At 37.0% G+C, this 15,533-nt stretch overlaps 1 protein-coding gene across 1 annotated transcript in view; it reads right to left on the bottom strand.

The window, feature by feature from the left end:
- Nucleotides 1-15,533, bottom strand: part of FBXL13 (F-box and leucine-rich repeat protein 13) — a 44,836-nt gene that overhangs the window by 23,119 nt on the left and 6,184 nt on the right. The window contains exons 4-8 of the mRNA XM_009865015.1: nt 9,626-9,724; nt 8,880-8,997; nt 8,561-8,723; nt 5,650-5,769; nt 4,514-4,640 (exon numbers count right to left, since the gene is read on the bottom strand). Coding sequence (XP_009863317.1) covers nt 4,514-4,640; nt 5,650-5,769; nt 8,561-8,723; nt 8,880-8,997; nt 9,626-9,724 — 627 coding nt within the window. The remainder of the gene's footprint in view (nt 1-4,513; nt 4,641-5,649; nt 5,770-8,560; nt 8,724-8,879; nt 8,998-9,625; nt 9,725-15,533) is intronic.

The raw sequence follows: 15,533 nt of genomic DNA, 5'->3' as shown, positions 1-15,533 counted from the left end.
GTAATGAAATACCAAAGAATATTATAATGATTTTTTTTTTTTGCTACATGAAAACTAATGCTGCTATGCAAAGCCTCTTGACATTTTTGAAAGATGTGGTCAGAAGTATGATATCAGCTTTGGAATTCCTGGAAATAGATGCCACCAAAACAAATACTGCACAGCACACAGACTAGGATCACCCACTCTACGGATCTCCAAAACCATACTTCCACCTTAAAATAAAGAAATCACCCCATGTATATTGGATCCATCTTCTGCTGCCATGGAAAAAGGAAAGACTTCACTCTGCTCATTATATGTAGCATGTATATTACCATTTCCATTTAGGAAACAACTTTAAAAGAAACTTCTTATTCCTCTCGAACAGCTTTTTTTTCAAGCAATTTTTACATTTCTGTTCTGTTTCATTTACTTTATTATGTGATGCCTACAAACTTTTGCAGAACATCTTTTACTATTATTTCTTCACATTTTTTGTAGATGAGTAAATGAGCATTGAGTGTGCCAGTTGGTGAGGATCTTCACTTTCTAGAGAAAATAGTCATGTGAGGCGGGGGCATCACAAAGAACAACTCTTTATTATTCATATTCACAAACTGCAAATCTCTGCCCGTCAACTGCAGACTGCAATGAATATACCAACTCTCACTAACAATAACCATGTGCTACACTATTTTCAACTTCTTCTGACTTTTCCATCCACATATCTCTTTGAAACCTAAAGGCCAGCATCTGTAATGGATCTTTACATTCCAGAGATGTACAGATGTGACTTCCTGTTCATACTCCAGACCAAAGAGGTTGACCTCAAAGTGACTCCAATCTTGGAAGACAGCTCTTCAGAGGGATCTCTCACTTTCCATTTCTGAGCCATTTAATACTAAATGACTCGGCTTAACCTCTGAAATTCTCAGATTTCTGCACAGATTAGCCACAGTCAGGCACCAGTTTGATGGATCAAACACTAGAAGAATGTAACTCTTATCACGCGGTATCATTTTGCTAATAACAATACATGTGTGGCAGAACACAGCTCGATTTCAGATGGCAAGAACCTTCTGGAAAATGGGCAAGTTCTTAAGGAAATGCAGCTATATGGTTTCCACTGCCTCAGCTAATATAGAGGTAGGTCAGATCTGCTCACAGGAACTGCAGAGACATTTTTCTGTTGCAGTGCAGAAATCGCTCTATAAGACTTTGTGCATAATGCATGTCACAGAATTTCATTGCTGTATCTAACACATTGGTAGTTAGATCTGATCATAACTCATGAAATATGTTTCTTGACACTGAGTCCAGACAACAGGGCTTCCATTGCAACAGAGTGTCCTGTAAAAATATCAAGCCCAATTTCAGCATTGCTGATTTGCATTGGGACTCAAGGTCTTAGCACATCTGGCATTGATTGTAATGACTTTGTCTTAGTATTTCTTATAGCTATGCAGAATTAAGTTCCGAAGTCTCCAGGTCAAATTTTCTCTTTATCCTCCCAAGCAACTCAGAGCGCTAACATCTGAATTTGGAGCCCATTTTAATATATTCTAACACCTCCTTTTCCCTGCCTTGGGAACGTGTGTGATTTGTTACATCCTTTCCTTTGGAAATCCAGTGCAACTAATTCATTTTCAGTCTGTTGCTGTTTATATCTATTACACCCGATAATATCTTTTTTTTAACTTTCACAGAGCTCGTACTCAGTCCTACTGGCCTAATTTTCTAATACACCAAATTGTGGAGCTGGTCTATGGCTCCAGGTCACCATAAATTCAGAATCCCAACAGGAGTGCAAAGAAATTACTCTAGGTAACTGTGGAAAGCCAAAATGCCAATTTTAGGGTTTGGGGGTTTTTCCCCTATTTAGAAACTTATTATTAAAATTTTAGTAAATATTTCTGTTCCAGCCTGGCCTTCAGGACCAGCCAGGATCTGAAGATCATTAAGTATAAACACACAAGAAGAGAAAGTTAACTGTTTATACATCCATAGAACTCCAGAGTTCCCAGGGATTACAAATTATCCTCTGCTTCAAAGACTAACTACAGATAGCACACAAAAAATGTGAACTATCAGCTGATTTGATGCACAGAGAGTTACTAAGGAGCTATTTCAGCCAGAGGACAGCATGGGGCCTTAGATTAGTATGAAAGAGAATTTCATGTACAACAGTCATTGCAGAATAAAACACAGAAGGAAGAGTATTTCTGTGTATTCTTCATATTTTCTTTTTATCCTTGATTTCAGAAGTGTATCAGGGTTCTTCCCATTTTTCAAGTAAGCACACATACAATTTAAAGAGGCGATGAATTGCTTGCCTTATTCTAGCCTGTATTTAGCAGTTTGCCTAGGCATTTTCTCTCTGTAAAATAGGTAACTTCCAACAAAATACCAAAAATCTGAATATATGCAACAATAAATTTTATTCAATTCTAGCTTTTCCACTGAGGAGTAGACTCAGGACAGGTATAATAAACTTCTCCAAAAATGAGACCTTTAATGTATTTCTTATTAGCACTATATTTTGTAATTACTGTTAGTCTACAGGGTATTGTAATTCATTTTCTATTAACAAGATTTCTTGTCAAGGACAACCCTAAGAGTCAATTTATTTACTCCAAATTCAATAAATTCCCCAAACAAAAGAAAAATTGCACCAGGAACATTCATTTATTGGGCATCAGGATAACTACAAAGAGAAAGGCATGAACAGTAGAAAGAAACCTTCTACATACTAAGTTGATCACACTTGAGACACAAATCTGTAAGAAAATCTGACTCTATCTTTTCTCCCCTAGCCTTCCCTTAAGAGTATGTCATCCTTACTGAAGTAATTTCTGCTCTGCTTTGATGAGCTGAAGAATTCTGCTGTCATTTTAAAAAGCAGAAAGGAAAATTTTCCTGTGTAGTGCAAATCTATGTTGCACATTCTACATTTTTCACACTAAATAGCAAGACAGCAAAAGGAACAGAGATCGACTGCATAGATTGCAGGAAAGCATGTAAGCTTTACAGTTTTTTATTTATCAGGGCAGTGTAACAGTGTGGATTACTGCACATAAAACATTGTGCTCTCTGTTACACTTCTAAATCTACACTTGCAAAGTCTAAATTGAAAGAGAACTTAATACAACTTCCTCTGTATGTTAATGAAATGCATAATATAAAGTCAAAGCATACAAGTAGCAGCTTGTTGCAAAGCAGACTGCTAGATTTCCTTTTATCAAATGTTTTAAGATTAAAAATATATTTATTATACACATGTGAATGTTATACACTTAAACACAGCAAATGGCAAAAACCATTAAGAGTTTTGCAGTTAGTACTGGCAATCAGATCACAAATTACAAAAATTATAAATGTTCAGTTTCTGAGTTAATTTATCTGTCTTTTGGGAGAGAGAAAACTGAAAGCCTTAGAAACGCAGTGTCAGCAAAAGGGCTTGGCTTATTGCCGAGGTCATGGGTTGTGCTATGTGAAAACTAGAGTAAAAAGCAACACGGCATTTTAAAAGATAGCCGTGGCAGGCAAGGAGGAAGAAAACATGCACGTTGAAACATTGTGGGACTGGAATTCAAGGCAGCATAAATGTCACTCAGACATAGTTTTACGATATTTTAAATTATCATATTAAATTAAGTCTTCTTGGATTTCCAACTCTCTTGGGAGTTCTTGGTCAATTCTTGGTCAGAATTCTGTTTGAACAGTGACTGAGTGAATAATCCCTAGGACAAGTTCTCTTCACGAGTTTTGTCCTACATTTCTATGTTCACTGAAAAGAGTTTGCCCCAAAAGCAAAAGAATCAGCAGAGCTGGCTCTGAACCCTGCGCACAAGGCAGGATCTGCCAAGAACATCTAATGTGGGGGCCTGGGATGTTTAACCTGGCTCCCATACTCGCTATTTTGCTTTCCAGAGCCTTCACAACTTGACACATTGAAGATACCTTGTTAGCAATTCTTTCACTACCAATTATCTTCTAGACCGCAGTGTAGGGCCGTGCCTCTGATAAAGCTAACATTCAGGAATTTTCCCCAGAAAATCTAGTTCACAGAAAACACAATTTTTACAAACTTAAGATTTTTTAAATACCTTTTTTTCCCCATTTTTTCCTCAGGTCTAATCATCCTGGAGAAAAAACAATTTCTGTTTAACATTTTTTTTCAATCAGTTTCACAGCAGCCAAACCTTTTCTTTTTGACAATTTCTGTTTCCCTCTTTCAAATGCAACAATTGTCCAACATAAGAATTATCTTGCATTGTGTACTACCTGGGCTAATATTATATTATATACATTTCTAAAATATGTTTTCATGATACTGCAACTCCACTGCTTCATATTCATGCAGGTTTTTAAATGAATGTATTTTTATTGCATCTTTTCAGAAAGCCTAGATAAGTAGTAAACATATTCTTCATTCTTTAATCATATATACAGTACACATTCTATCTATCTATCTATCCATCCATCCATCCATCTATCTATCTATCTATCTATCTATCTAATCTACACATACCATATCTGAGATGCTGGTTCCAGAGAGATCAATGGATATCAGCGATGACATATTTCCCAAGGCTTCAATTCCAGCATCAGTCACATTTTCACAGTGATGCAGATTCAGGTAGGTCAATTCATGACATCTAAATACAATAAAATAACCCAGAAACGACATCTTACCACTGTGGTTACAGAACTGTAGTATAGCAAGTACATTTTTGTAATAAACCTTGCTAATTTTTTTTTCAGGGAACCTATGAAAAGGAGCACTCTAGACCCATGGAACGAGACCAGACTTTTGATACTTTGCCTACATAGGCACTTCCAAGTATTATACTCATAATACGCAAGCATTGAAAATATTTCAAACCATGGACAGCAATGAAAGTAAATCATCTTATGAATTACAAATGAAAATATTTTTTACATTAGTTTGATGCCTGACTTGTCCCCAAGTCTCTCACACCTTGCACAAGAACTTCAAAGCTCACTGCACGGACAGAACTCAGGACCCCACAGCTGTTACCCACACCCAGCTGCAGCAACACAAATCACGATACCCAGCAAATGAAGACATTGCCAGGGTCTGCAAATTGACACTCACTGACCACGAGTGGAAGACTGAATTTTACTTTATAAGTAAGCACCATAAACTCTATGTTCCCATAACCAAACCAGAAGACCTGAGAAATGTGAATCCTCAAACAGCGCATCTACACTCAGGGGTGCTCAGCTATCCGATTGTACTTCCGAGGAACTGGCACTGAAGATGTTTGCAATAGAGTGTTTTGTGTTTGTGCAGACAACAGCATTTATCGAGTTTACAAAATGTGACTTATACATACTAATCTTTTACTGCAGTTTTATTACTGACAACCATCATTCAAGCACTCTTTTTCTCCCTAAAATCAAGATTTCACAGGTTTCCATATTTATATTGGTGAATTCCCCTTCATATATTAGAGCATTTTTTCAAGAAACTCACAATGCCAAAGGGGACTAGTCATTTATCCAGTACTGTTTTCTGCATATAAATGGCTGTATAATTTTACCCATTTATTAACATATTAAGAACATTAGCAACACGTTCAAAGTCTAACCACGCTAGAAAAATATTGTATTGGACTAGAGAGAGAAATTGGACTCTGGTACCTTTGTGCTATTTCTGTAACAGAAGCATCAGTGACACGAAAAGAATTACTCAGATTCAGCTCTCTCAGTTTAGCTCCTGAAGAACCTTGTACAAATGTCGTTACGCCTTCATCACTGATGCTAAAAGAGAAATGTAGGCAATATTTACATGCATTTTTCCTAGTCCATACAAATCAATATAACATTTGCTTTCCACAGCCTGCGTTGTAGATAAGCAGAAATTAATAATGATATTTTTAAATAGCTTTTTAAACCCAAGAAGGCGTCAGAATAATGAATGGCTCAGTTAGAAAGATGATACTCTTTGGAACTGCTGAAAGCCAGAATTTCCCGTAAAAAAAGTCTGTTGGAGATTACGAGAAATTCTATTAGTTCCAGCACTCAGATATGATAGCACCCCAAAATACAGAGCTTGGAAAACCAACCTAGAATGTATCAGAACCTGTTTAAACATTTCAGAGTAATGTTTGGTTTGTCATTTTTAAGGTAAGGAACTGAAATAATTTAACAAAAAATTGACCTTTGGCACAGAAACAAAAGTGATAGGTTGCATATGTATGTAGCAGCTGTTCGGTACACGTGCATGAAGAGCTAACCTAAGCTCTTCAGTGTTTCTCTTAGTCAATTGTACGTCTCACACACAAATCGCTAACTTATAAAAAAGAGTTTTAAAAATTCAGTAGATAGAAAATCTTTCAGCCAAGTTGAGAGGGTTAGAAAGCTGACTACAGCTTGGCTAAGTGTTTCAATACAGTTCATATCTCTGGTATGTTTAACATTACTTGTACATTCATCTTTTCAATGCATTCCTGGTATTTAGTCTGTATTCCCTGATGAATACAAAATTAATCCCAGAATTCTGTAGCACAGAATCGTATTTTGGCTTGCACAGTTTGTCACAGCACAAAGAATCACTGCAAATCCCAAGGTCCTATAAACATATGGGTAGGAATAGTACTACTAGTAAAATGATAACCGGAACAGAGCGTTCAAGTAATCTCACTGCAATAATTCAACCACTGTGATAGTTCTAGCGTTATTTCACAGTGCAGTTGTTTTTCATTCAAATTTAAGAAATACACTTTCAGACTAATTAACCTGCATTAAGTCTGTAAGGAATGCAGAGCCTGGCAGCACAGTCAACTGAATTTAAAAAAAAAAAAAAAGATATCCTGCAGCCATACTGGGCTTGAAAGCTGAAATAGTCACAAAATTATTTTTGAAATATTTGTTCTGTGGATATACATGCTACGTTTCTCCAGACAGCTGATTATAAGAACACAGGCCACACACTGCTTTATCATACATGAAGATAAAAAACTGGGAAAATGTGCAAAGAGTATGAGCCACCACATTGCTTGTATCCACTTTCAGACACCTTTTTACTCACATCTTTATGATTTCTAAATTCTAATCATCATGATCAGTTAAATTTCTTCCTTAATTTTTCACATGTAGTCAAATACTTCCTGTAATTCAAGAATTCTGAATTGTTAGATTTGCTTTTCTTAAAAAAAACCTGCATATAACTAAGTTTGAAAAACTTTGACTCTTAGATAAAATGCCAGGCTAAAAAAGGAAACTGATTAAGAGCACTAAGACAGCTAAGCATTTCAAAATCTGTTCTTAAGATTTTACCACCAGCGCGTTTCTTGATTTCTGTGAGAAATTCCTAAATGTTTCTGACTCACAATGTGAACTTTTATAGCAACATACTGTCCAAATACGAGAAACATAAATACTAATAAATCTAAATCTAAATCTAAATCTAAAAATCTCCCTTTCGTAGCTTCATATCTCTTGAGAAAAATTCTTCACCAAGTTTAGAAGTGTTACATATAACTTTGTTGATGCTGGAACTTTTAGAAGTGCCCGCAAAAGCAGTAACAAGCACAGAGTTTTACAATAGCTTTACAACTACCTCAAGAGTTTTATTAAGGTTATTCAGCAATTGTTTAGCAGCAGAGACCATAGACACATGTGAAAACACACAACCCCAGATTTGGCTAGCGGACTGGAAAATCCAGCCTTTTAAATGCGAAACCAGAAAATGAGGCAGCTGGCCCATGTGCCCAGCTGAAGTACCAACTCTCACAGTATTTCTCCAGCACCTCTCAGCTCATCTACCTGCAATGTTACCAAATTTTTACACAGCATTAACAGGCAAAAAAAGTACTTTAGTTACACATTAAAGCAGAAGCCCTAAAACTTCACACAACAGAAATTTCAAGATAAGCAGCAATTCTAGCTTCCTTGTACTATTTTTTTAGGTCTATTGATTTTTTAAGTGTTTGGAGGTTTTGTCTTCCCTGCTTCCTCCCAGCCTTGACTTCATCACCATGCCACAAATCAGGGAACAAGTGCGCAGCCTTTTCGTTTGTCTTTGTTTCTACTGATACATGACACACCTGAAGTGGAAAACAATCTTCACATAAAATACATCCTTCCTCTACAACAAAAATTACAATCTTGTCTTGGTCATTTTAAAAAGATGGCAGGTTTTTTTACATCTTAGTACGAGATAGTTACAAAATATTATTCTAATATTCACAAAATTAAACAGTATCCAAATTTTAACAGAGCTGTGGCACTGGCACTGCCTTTGTTCATCATTTTCACCTTGTCATAGTCACATTCCAGCACTAAAAAATGCCATGGCTACTAATATTACACCCACAGTTTATTTTTTTGCTTGAATTTAAGTAACAGTGAGTGGATTTTTAAAACTGTGATAGAGGAACAAAAAGCTACTTGTAGACAATATTTTTAAAAATATTAAGATACAAGTATTAACATTCTAAGAATTTATTTTTAAAACTGAAAGATGTGCTAACTGGACTTATTATGAGAATAATTAACTTTACTAAACTTGTTTGCAACAGTTTACAGAAATCCGGATGTGATGTCGTACCTTATGCAGTCTGCTAGATTCAGCACAAGAATATGCTTCAGTGGTGAAATCATCTGAAGACCAGCATCTGTAACCTCCGGGCAACGAGCCATATGAATGTGCCTGATATATGGGCAGCATTTACTCATCAACTCGAAACTTAAATCAGTAATTTGTTTATTCCCTGTTGAAATATATAAAGATGTAAGTTACACATCTGACATATATAAAGGGCCTGATCCAAACACCCACTGAAATCAGATGGAAGATTTATTTCAAGTTATCTGGGTGAATTTTAAAAAGACATCACCCTACCAACTTTGTGAATTAGTATACTAACCTTCAGTGCTGACCTTGACAAGTTTACATCCAGCAAGAGCTTTAAAAGTTGTATTAGAAAGATGTGGAGAGTGAAGAAAGACAACAGACGCTATCTGTTGGCACTTTTCAACCAGAGCCTTTGAAGGGGAAAAAGTGAAATAAAATATTCATGTACCTATTCTGTCACATAACAAAAGATCAGTAAATATTCTGCATATAATATTGAATGTTACAATTTCAAACAAATAGTTGGAATCCCTTTTAACAGTAACTTCTAGACAACGAGCGGTATAAATGTACTGAAATTCTCAATATATTTATTAAGTGTGGGAACACAAGGAAAAGAAGTAACTGGAGACATAAAGTAAGAAAGACACCCAAGACAGTGATCTAGTTAACAATCGCTTTTGCAGAAGCCTGAAAGTTCTTTTCTGATGGGCAAAATCAGTAGCAGAATGCTGCTCCCATACATTACATTTGGTTAACACTGAAAAACCTAAAACCTCACATTTATAAAGTGGAACACTGTAGTTCAACCATACCCATGTAGCAAAACAAGAGAAGACAACTGAAATTTTCTAAAAGGGCCTGCAAGTGAGCAAAACTTACAAACATAATTATATAATGATTTGTAAAAATGTTTTTTGGTAGAAATTTCCCTCTTAAATTGTATCTGCATAACTTTCTTTCAAGTCACTTGAGAGGGTAACCTGGTTCCAACATCAGAAACTTCCTCAAAGTACAGATTTATTTTCAATTTCTTACTTGAATACATCTGTCTGTAAGAGTTGGCATGCTGTTCATTACCAAATCTTGAATGCCACTGCAGCCATTGGCAATATTTCTGAAGCCTTCAACTGAAATCTAAGAAACAAAATATGTCTTAGCAAGCCTAACAAAAACAAATACAGGCCAGGTTTGAGATCTTTCCAGTGCTTTAAAATCATAGGTACCTAAATGTTCACTAAAGCAAGAAATGCATTCATCCCATCACAACAGACTCATGAGGTATATTCTGAAATTTTAACAACATAATCCAAATCCAGGATCTGTTCCAACTAAGCAAGCAAGAGTGAGGCACAGCAATTTCTACAGTGAACACCGTTACGGGAGTACCAATGAACATTATCATCACATCCTTCTACCTTGGTTTTCCCAGCCTTGTAAGGTATTCACAAATGGGGAATGCTCACATCTAGTTTGAAGAAACTATCTTCCTTGGTTTTTCTGGATCCATAGTAAAATGTGTCTTAAGCTCAGACGGTGTACAAAGAAAGATCCTATGCAATCACAGTAATATGGAGGTCATTTACAGAATCCTTCAGGTAGTACCACATCACCAACTCCATGCACTCTAACAGAGCAATATTCAGCGAAGCTAGGAATGGACAGATGGATGTGTCAGTTTAGTTTATTCTGGAATAATGTCCCATCTTTTAACTTATGGCCAGGTTGGCTTGCTCTTTATTTTCAGGCTGGAGTGGCCTGTTAAACAGATTCTTTATAATTTTTTTAAAATATTTTGATGCTAAATGCCTTGTTTCTCCTTCGTATGGGATTGTGGTGCTCTTTGTGGTTTTTCCTTCATGCAGAGGGAGTCAGCACTTGAGGGGAACTGGTCAGGTCTGGTGCAGCTGGATCAGGCTGCTCTGAAAACAGGTACACTGGTATAAAGAGCTGCAGAAAGAAAAAGAGCAAAATCTTGGGAAGGCCGGAGAGAAGGCTGCAGAAAAGGATTACACAGAAGGACAACCATCTTGTAACCACTTGCTTGTCAGAGCACATAGAGCCTCTTGGTGTACTCCAAGCTCTCACACCCACTCCAACTGAGGTATGCCTGCTGGACAAAAGGACACCATGACCTTGAGAATGTGGTTGATGTGGCTAACACATCAGTGAGCAGTGAATTTGCAGACAGTACTGCAGATCTCGCCCATCAGCGTGGATAAGTTGGACCTTCCCACTGCAGAACAACCAGTACTACTGCAGGGCTTCTATCATAGAATCATGATGCCATCCAGAGGCACCTGGACAAGCTCAAGAAGCAGGCCTGTGTGAACCTCCTGAAGTTCAATAAGGCCAAGGGCAAGGTCCTGCACCTGGGTCCGGGCAACCCCTAGTACCAGTACAGGCTGGGGGATGACAAGATTGAGAGTAGCCCTGCAGAGCAGGATTTGGGGGTACTGGTGGATGAAAAGCTGGGCATGAGCCAGTAGTGTGCAGATGCAGCCCGGAAGGTCAACTGTAAGCTGAGCTGCATCAAAAGAAGTGTGGCCAGCAGGTTGGGTGAGGTGATTCTGCTCTGCTCTGGTGAGACCCCACGTGGAGTACTGCTATGGCAAAGACAATCCTCTTTTCAGCTGGCAGGGATCAGCACAAAGTAAAAAGTTACAATGGAAAGATGGGTTCTAGTTCTTGGGACAGAATATTAAATTCAGTTTTCCAGATTATACAGTTTTGTACTCACTACTGGTACATGTGAAGTAGGACAATGTAATCCTATCTACAGTCTCCTCAGACCAAAACCTCCGGTCTGTCTGAAAGCGATTAGCCTAAATTGTGAACATCATGCAAGCAACTGCCTGAGAGAGGTATTGGGAAATCTCTGTTCTCTGCTGGTCAGGAAGCATTAATTACTTTAACACAGCATGTCCAATCCGTTCAATAAGAGTTTGCCTAACCCTGCAACAGGCCTCCTCATTGTGGGCTTGCAAGCAGTGCAACAAGAGAAGACAGTACATTTCTACAACACGCACTGGGTAGTTTAATATGTTAAAGTGAAACAAATCACCCCCTAGAAATTTCAGTTTGAGAGGTGTATTTCTGGTAATTGAGTCTTGAGCAGTTTGAGTATGCTTCGGCTGTTAGGACAGTAGGACCACCCCTTGTAACCACTGGGCAGTTTGTTATAATTGGAAGGAGCAACTCTGCTCTCAAGGAATAGCCACTGAAAAGCCGAGATAGTGCAGGACATGCCACATCCAGCTTCGCTTACTGCTCCAACTTAAGAGATTTTGCAAGTCTCAGTTCAAATGCGAGTATCAGTTGTAACCAAGTACAACTTAATCCTATAACTGCTAAGAAAAGGAAGGGATGGCACCTAATGAGGCCTGCTGCCAATTGCTCTTGGTTTTTTACCATGAACACATTGTTAACTAAGAGTACCTACCTAGCTTGGTGATCACAGTTAGATCCAGAGAGTAGGAATACGAGAACTGCAGATGCAAGACTGCAAATGCTAAAGCCTTTATTTACTCCACTGAAGTCAGGAATGTAACTGAGTTGGCTGTGTTGGACAACTATGAAACCTGGGATTTCTTTACAGCAAAGAGCAAGAAAGATTCTAAGATAGGTCAGACCTGAAAGAGTCTGAATCATCTCTGGAGACCTCTCACTCCCTTTAATTGTTATATAAATAAATTAAGGTAATTTTCTAGGCATTGCCATAGGTTAGATGCCTAAAATTAAGTGAAATTCCCATTCTCAAAAGGATAGATACTAAGTAGCAGGTAATTAAATCAAACTCAATGTTGAGGGACAGGAGTAGCATATCTGTTTCTCAAATTCAGTAACGGCTGCATAAAGTTAACTCCAGTCTAAGGGACTTTAAATCACTTTTCCTCAAAAAACAGTTTGCCTAATATAGCCATTTGATATCACAAATAGCAGCAATTTAGTGTTTTCTTCCCTGCAAGCCAAAAAAAAAAATTATACTGAAGCTGGTAATAACACCCCTGCACAGATTGTTTCAATTTTTTTCAGTTGAACTGTTTTCTCACTTAGAGCTGGATAATGGATCTCAGGTATCAGCTTGAGAAAGTTTTAGTGTGAAATGTGTTCAGATAAGATTCAATTAAATCAGATAAGATTCAATTAAATTTACCAACATTTAGGTGCTGCTACAATATCATATATATTTGTTTTATTTTCCTTTATTCCTAGAACAATAGAATCCTAATCTTAAATTTCTTTTCCAGAGCCCCTACATATTATCTATGAAACTTCAGGCACTCTTGAAGATATGGTGTAGAAATACAAAATTTTGTGCACGTATTGGAAAAAAAAAAGTTTTCTCAGCTCACTTGGAATTTCAGTGTTTAATAGATTGCCTCAAAAGGAAACAGCTTGACCTGTCAATCAATGTTGGGATACATATGGAATTTAATGCTGCGCATTCTTTGCCATGGATCAGGAAAATCCCACTTAAATCTCCTTCTTCAAACCAATTGAAAGGGAGGATGTTCTGAAAGTTATTACAAGTCTTAGATCCTATAAAACTCTGCAAAACAGACTTTTCCTGCATGACTCTCTAAGATCATTTTATAAATGTACTCTTTTTCTTGCGTGTACAGGATCAGAAGTCAACGCAATGATTGTACATAGAATATAATTCTACATCTGAGTTTTCAGTCTAATATGTAAATGACCGATTTGGGTTTTTTCTTAACTGTATGCTACTATACTGTGATCTGAAAGATAATATATCAAAACAAACATGGAGCAAACCACAGCTAAAGATTTGTCACTAGAGATATAGAAAATAAATGTAGTGAAATGCTGAAATGCTTTGAGAATGTCAAAATTTATTTCATTTCATATTTTTATAGTTCCCTAATTCCAAAGAATAGGAACACACAGGATATTTATTCAGGTTTGTTACACATACAGTACTGCTTTTAAAATTCCTTCTTTCTCCCCCTGAACCGATTGTATTTGTACCCTGTATTTGTACCCCCGCAAAGCAGAATGCTGTCTGTAGTGCAGAAAGGATTTTGAAGAAAAAACATTCTGTGAATCTACCACTGTCAATGCACTGTGAGTGCAGAAACTTGAAAATCAGTGTTCAAGATTGAGGAAGTAGTCTTGTGGTGCACAAGGGGCTATCTTTTTTTTATTTTATTCTGTGTTTGTCCAGAATGATAAAATGAGTTGTGACATCCTTTCAGATGTCTGGCACATTACACTGATGGCTTGCCTCCATATGTTATTTTTCTTTTAATTTTCCACTGTCCAAAAAAAGCTTCTATTAACATATTCCTGAATTAGCATATTTCTAAAAATATAGAATAGTGCATGTGTAACTTCTCAGTTTCATGAGTTTTTACTCGGGAAACGTAAACAATGTGCCTTCTTCTTCGATAAAGAATGTGGCTCATATTTTCTCTCCAAGTGATGGCCCCTTTTTGCTGTTTGATATGTCTGAAGAAGCCAGAATTTGACAATAGCTGCCAAAAGAAGAATCCTCTCAATGAAGTCTGAGCAGGAGGAACTCGGATGGTGTAAACTGACAAAGCCTACACACTTGCCAAGAGCTTCTCTGCCACTCTCACATACACTGCAGGATGTCAAGTAACGAAAGGGTAACATTTATTTTCCCGAGTGGCTTATGAGCTCTTATCCAGCTGTTGTAAATTTCAGCAATGGATAGACAGCTCTAACACATTGTGAGCCAGAAGAGTTCAAATATGAAAATCAGCCATAGATGTTGGCTCCAAAAATAAGTCAACTTCTTTGAAAATCTCTCTGTTTCTACTTCAACTGAAACTTTCTCTCATCAAACTGTTCTAGCTGTAAAATCTCAGCCTGTCAGTAAAAGGCATGCAATTATACCCTTCAGTCTTTTCAGTTTTGCGTCTAACAGCAGAAAATTTTCCACTTGTACTGCTCAGCTTCAGAAGCAGGACAAAGAAATCTTATGGTTTCCTGGTAATTCTCTGAGAATACCAGTGGTGTATAGGGCACTTTGAGCAGGACACAAGAGAATCTCTATATTTTTATGAAAATGTCTTGAAACTCATTAATGAAAGTATTTACAACCTGTGCCGAAACAACAAAACCTTATTTACTGAGATTTTATGCAAAACCTCCATACCTACCATTCATCCAGTATTATTACCATGTATTAATATAATAGTCAAAGGAAAGACAGCCTTGGTTTATAGAAACCACCTAGAAAACCTATGCTTAATTTCCAGTTTCCTGCCTAATGATGTTTTAACAAGCTATTTAAATGTACTGGTCCCCAAGCTGCAAATTTGCAAAATGATTATCATAATCACCCATGTTACAGGTGGGCTTTTCTAAATGGACATTCAAATCCCACAGCAGTAATAGTAATATAGGAACTAATATAACTGTATATAAGAACTACTATAATGTAATCCTAAAATGAAGGGAAAAAGGAAATATGAAAGAAGAGGAAAAATATATATTCTATAGAACATTTATTCTGTTCTATAGAACACTTTTTAACATAATTTAAATGCTTATACTACAGCTTCACTACACTTTTCCAACTAATTCTGAAACATTAGCCTTACAGAAGTGCCTTTTGGTTTAGTTCACCCAATGAGAGAGGAAAAATAATTCTAGCTTATTAAAATGCTTTCTGCAACAGTGATGCAATTTGATGCTCTTTTTGGCTTTAACTGTTTACTTAAGTACTGCTCAGTCATATTCATTAAGCACTGTTCCAGAATAATGGGGAAACCCAAAATGGAGGAAGCTGTGGAATCCCTTTCAGAGCCCTCAAACACTGGTGAACAAGCCCACTTTCCTCTGGAAAGGGGAGGATTGTGGTTTTCTCAAGTTGATGATGATCACTTTTCTCTGAGTACTATTAGATCATGCTTCCTAGAGTCAGACCCTTAGGGCTCATAATTACACTTCTGAA

The sequence above is a fragment of the Apaloderma vittatum genome, unplaced genomic scaffold (assembly GCF_000703405.1).
Source record: "Apaloderma vittatum isolate BGI_N311 unplaced genomic scaffold, ASM70340v1 scaffold15152, whole genome shotgun sequence".
NCBI lineage: Eukaryota > Metazoa > Chordata > Aves > Trogoniformes > Trogonidae > Apaloderma > Apaloderma vittatum.
Note: the sequence above shows the minus strand (reverse complement) of the source record. Positions and strands in the feature narration are given on the sequence as shown.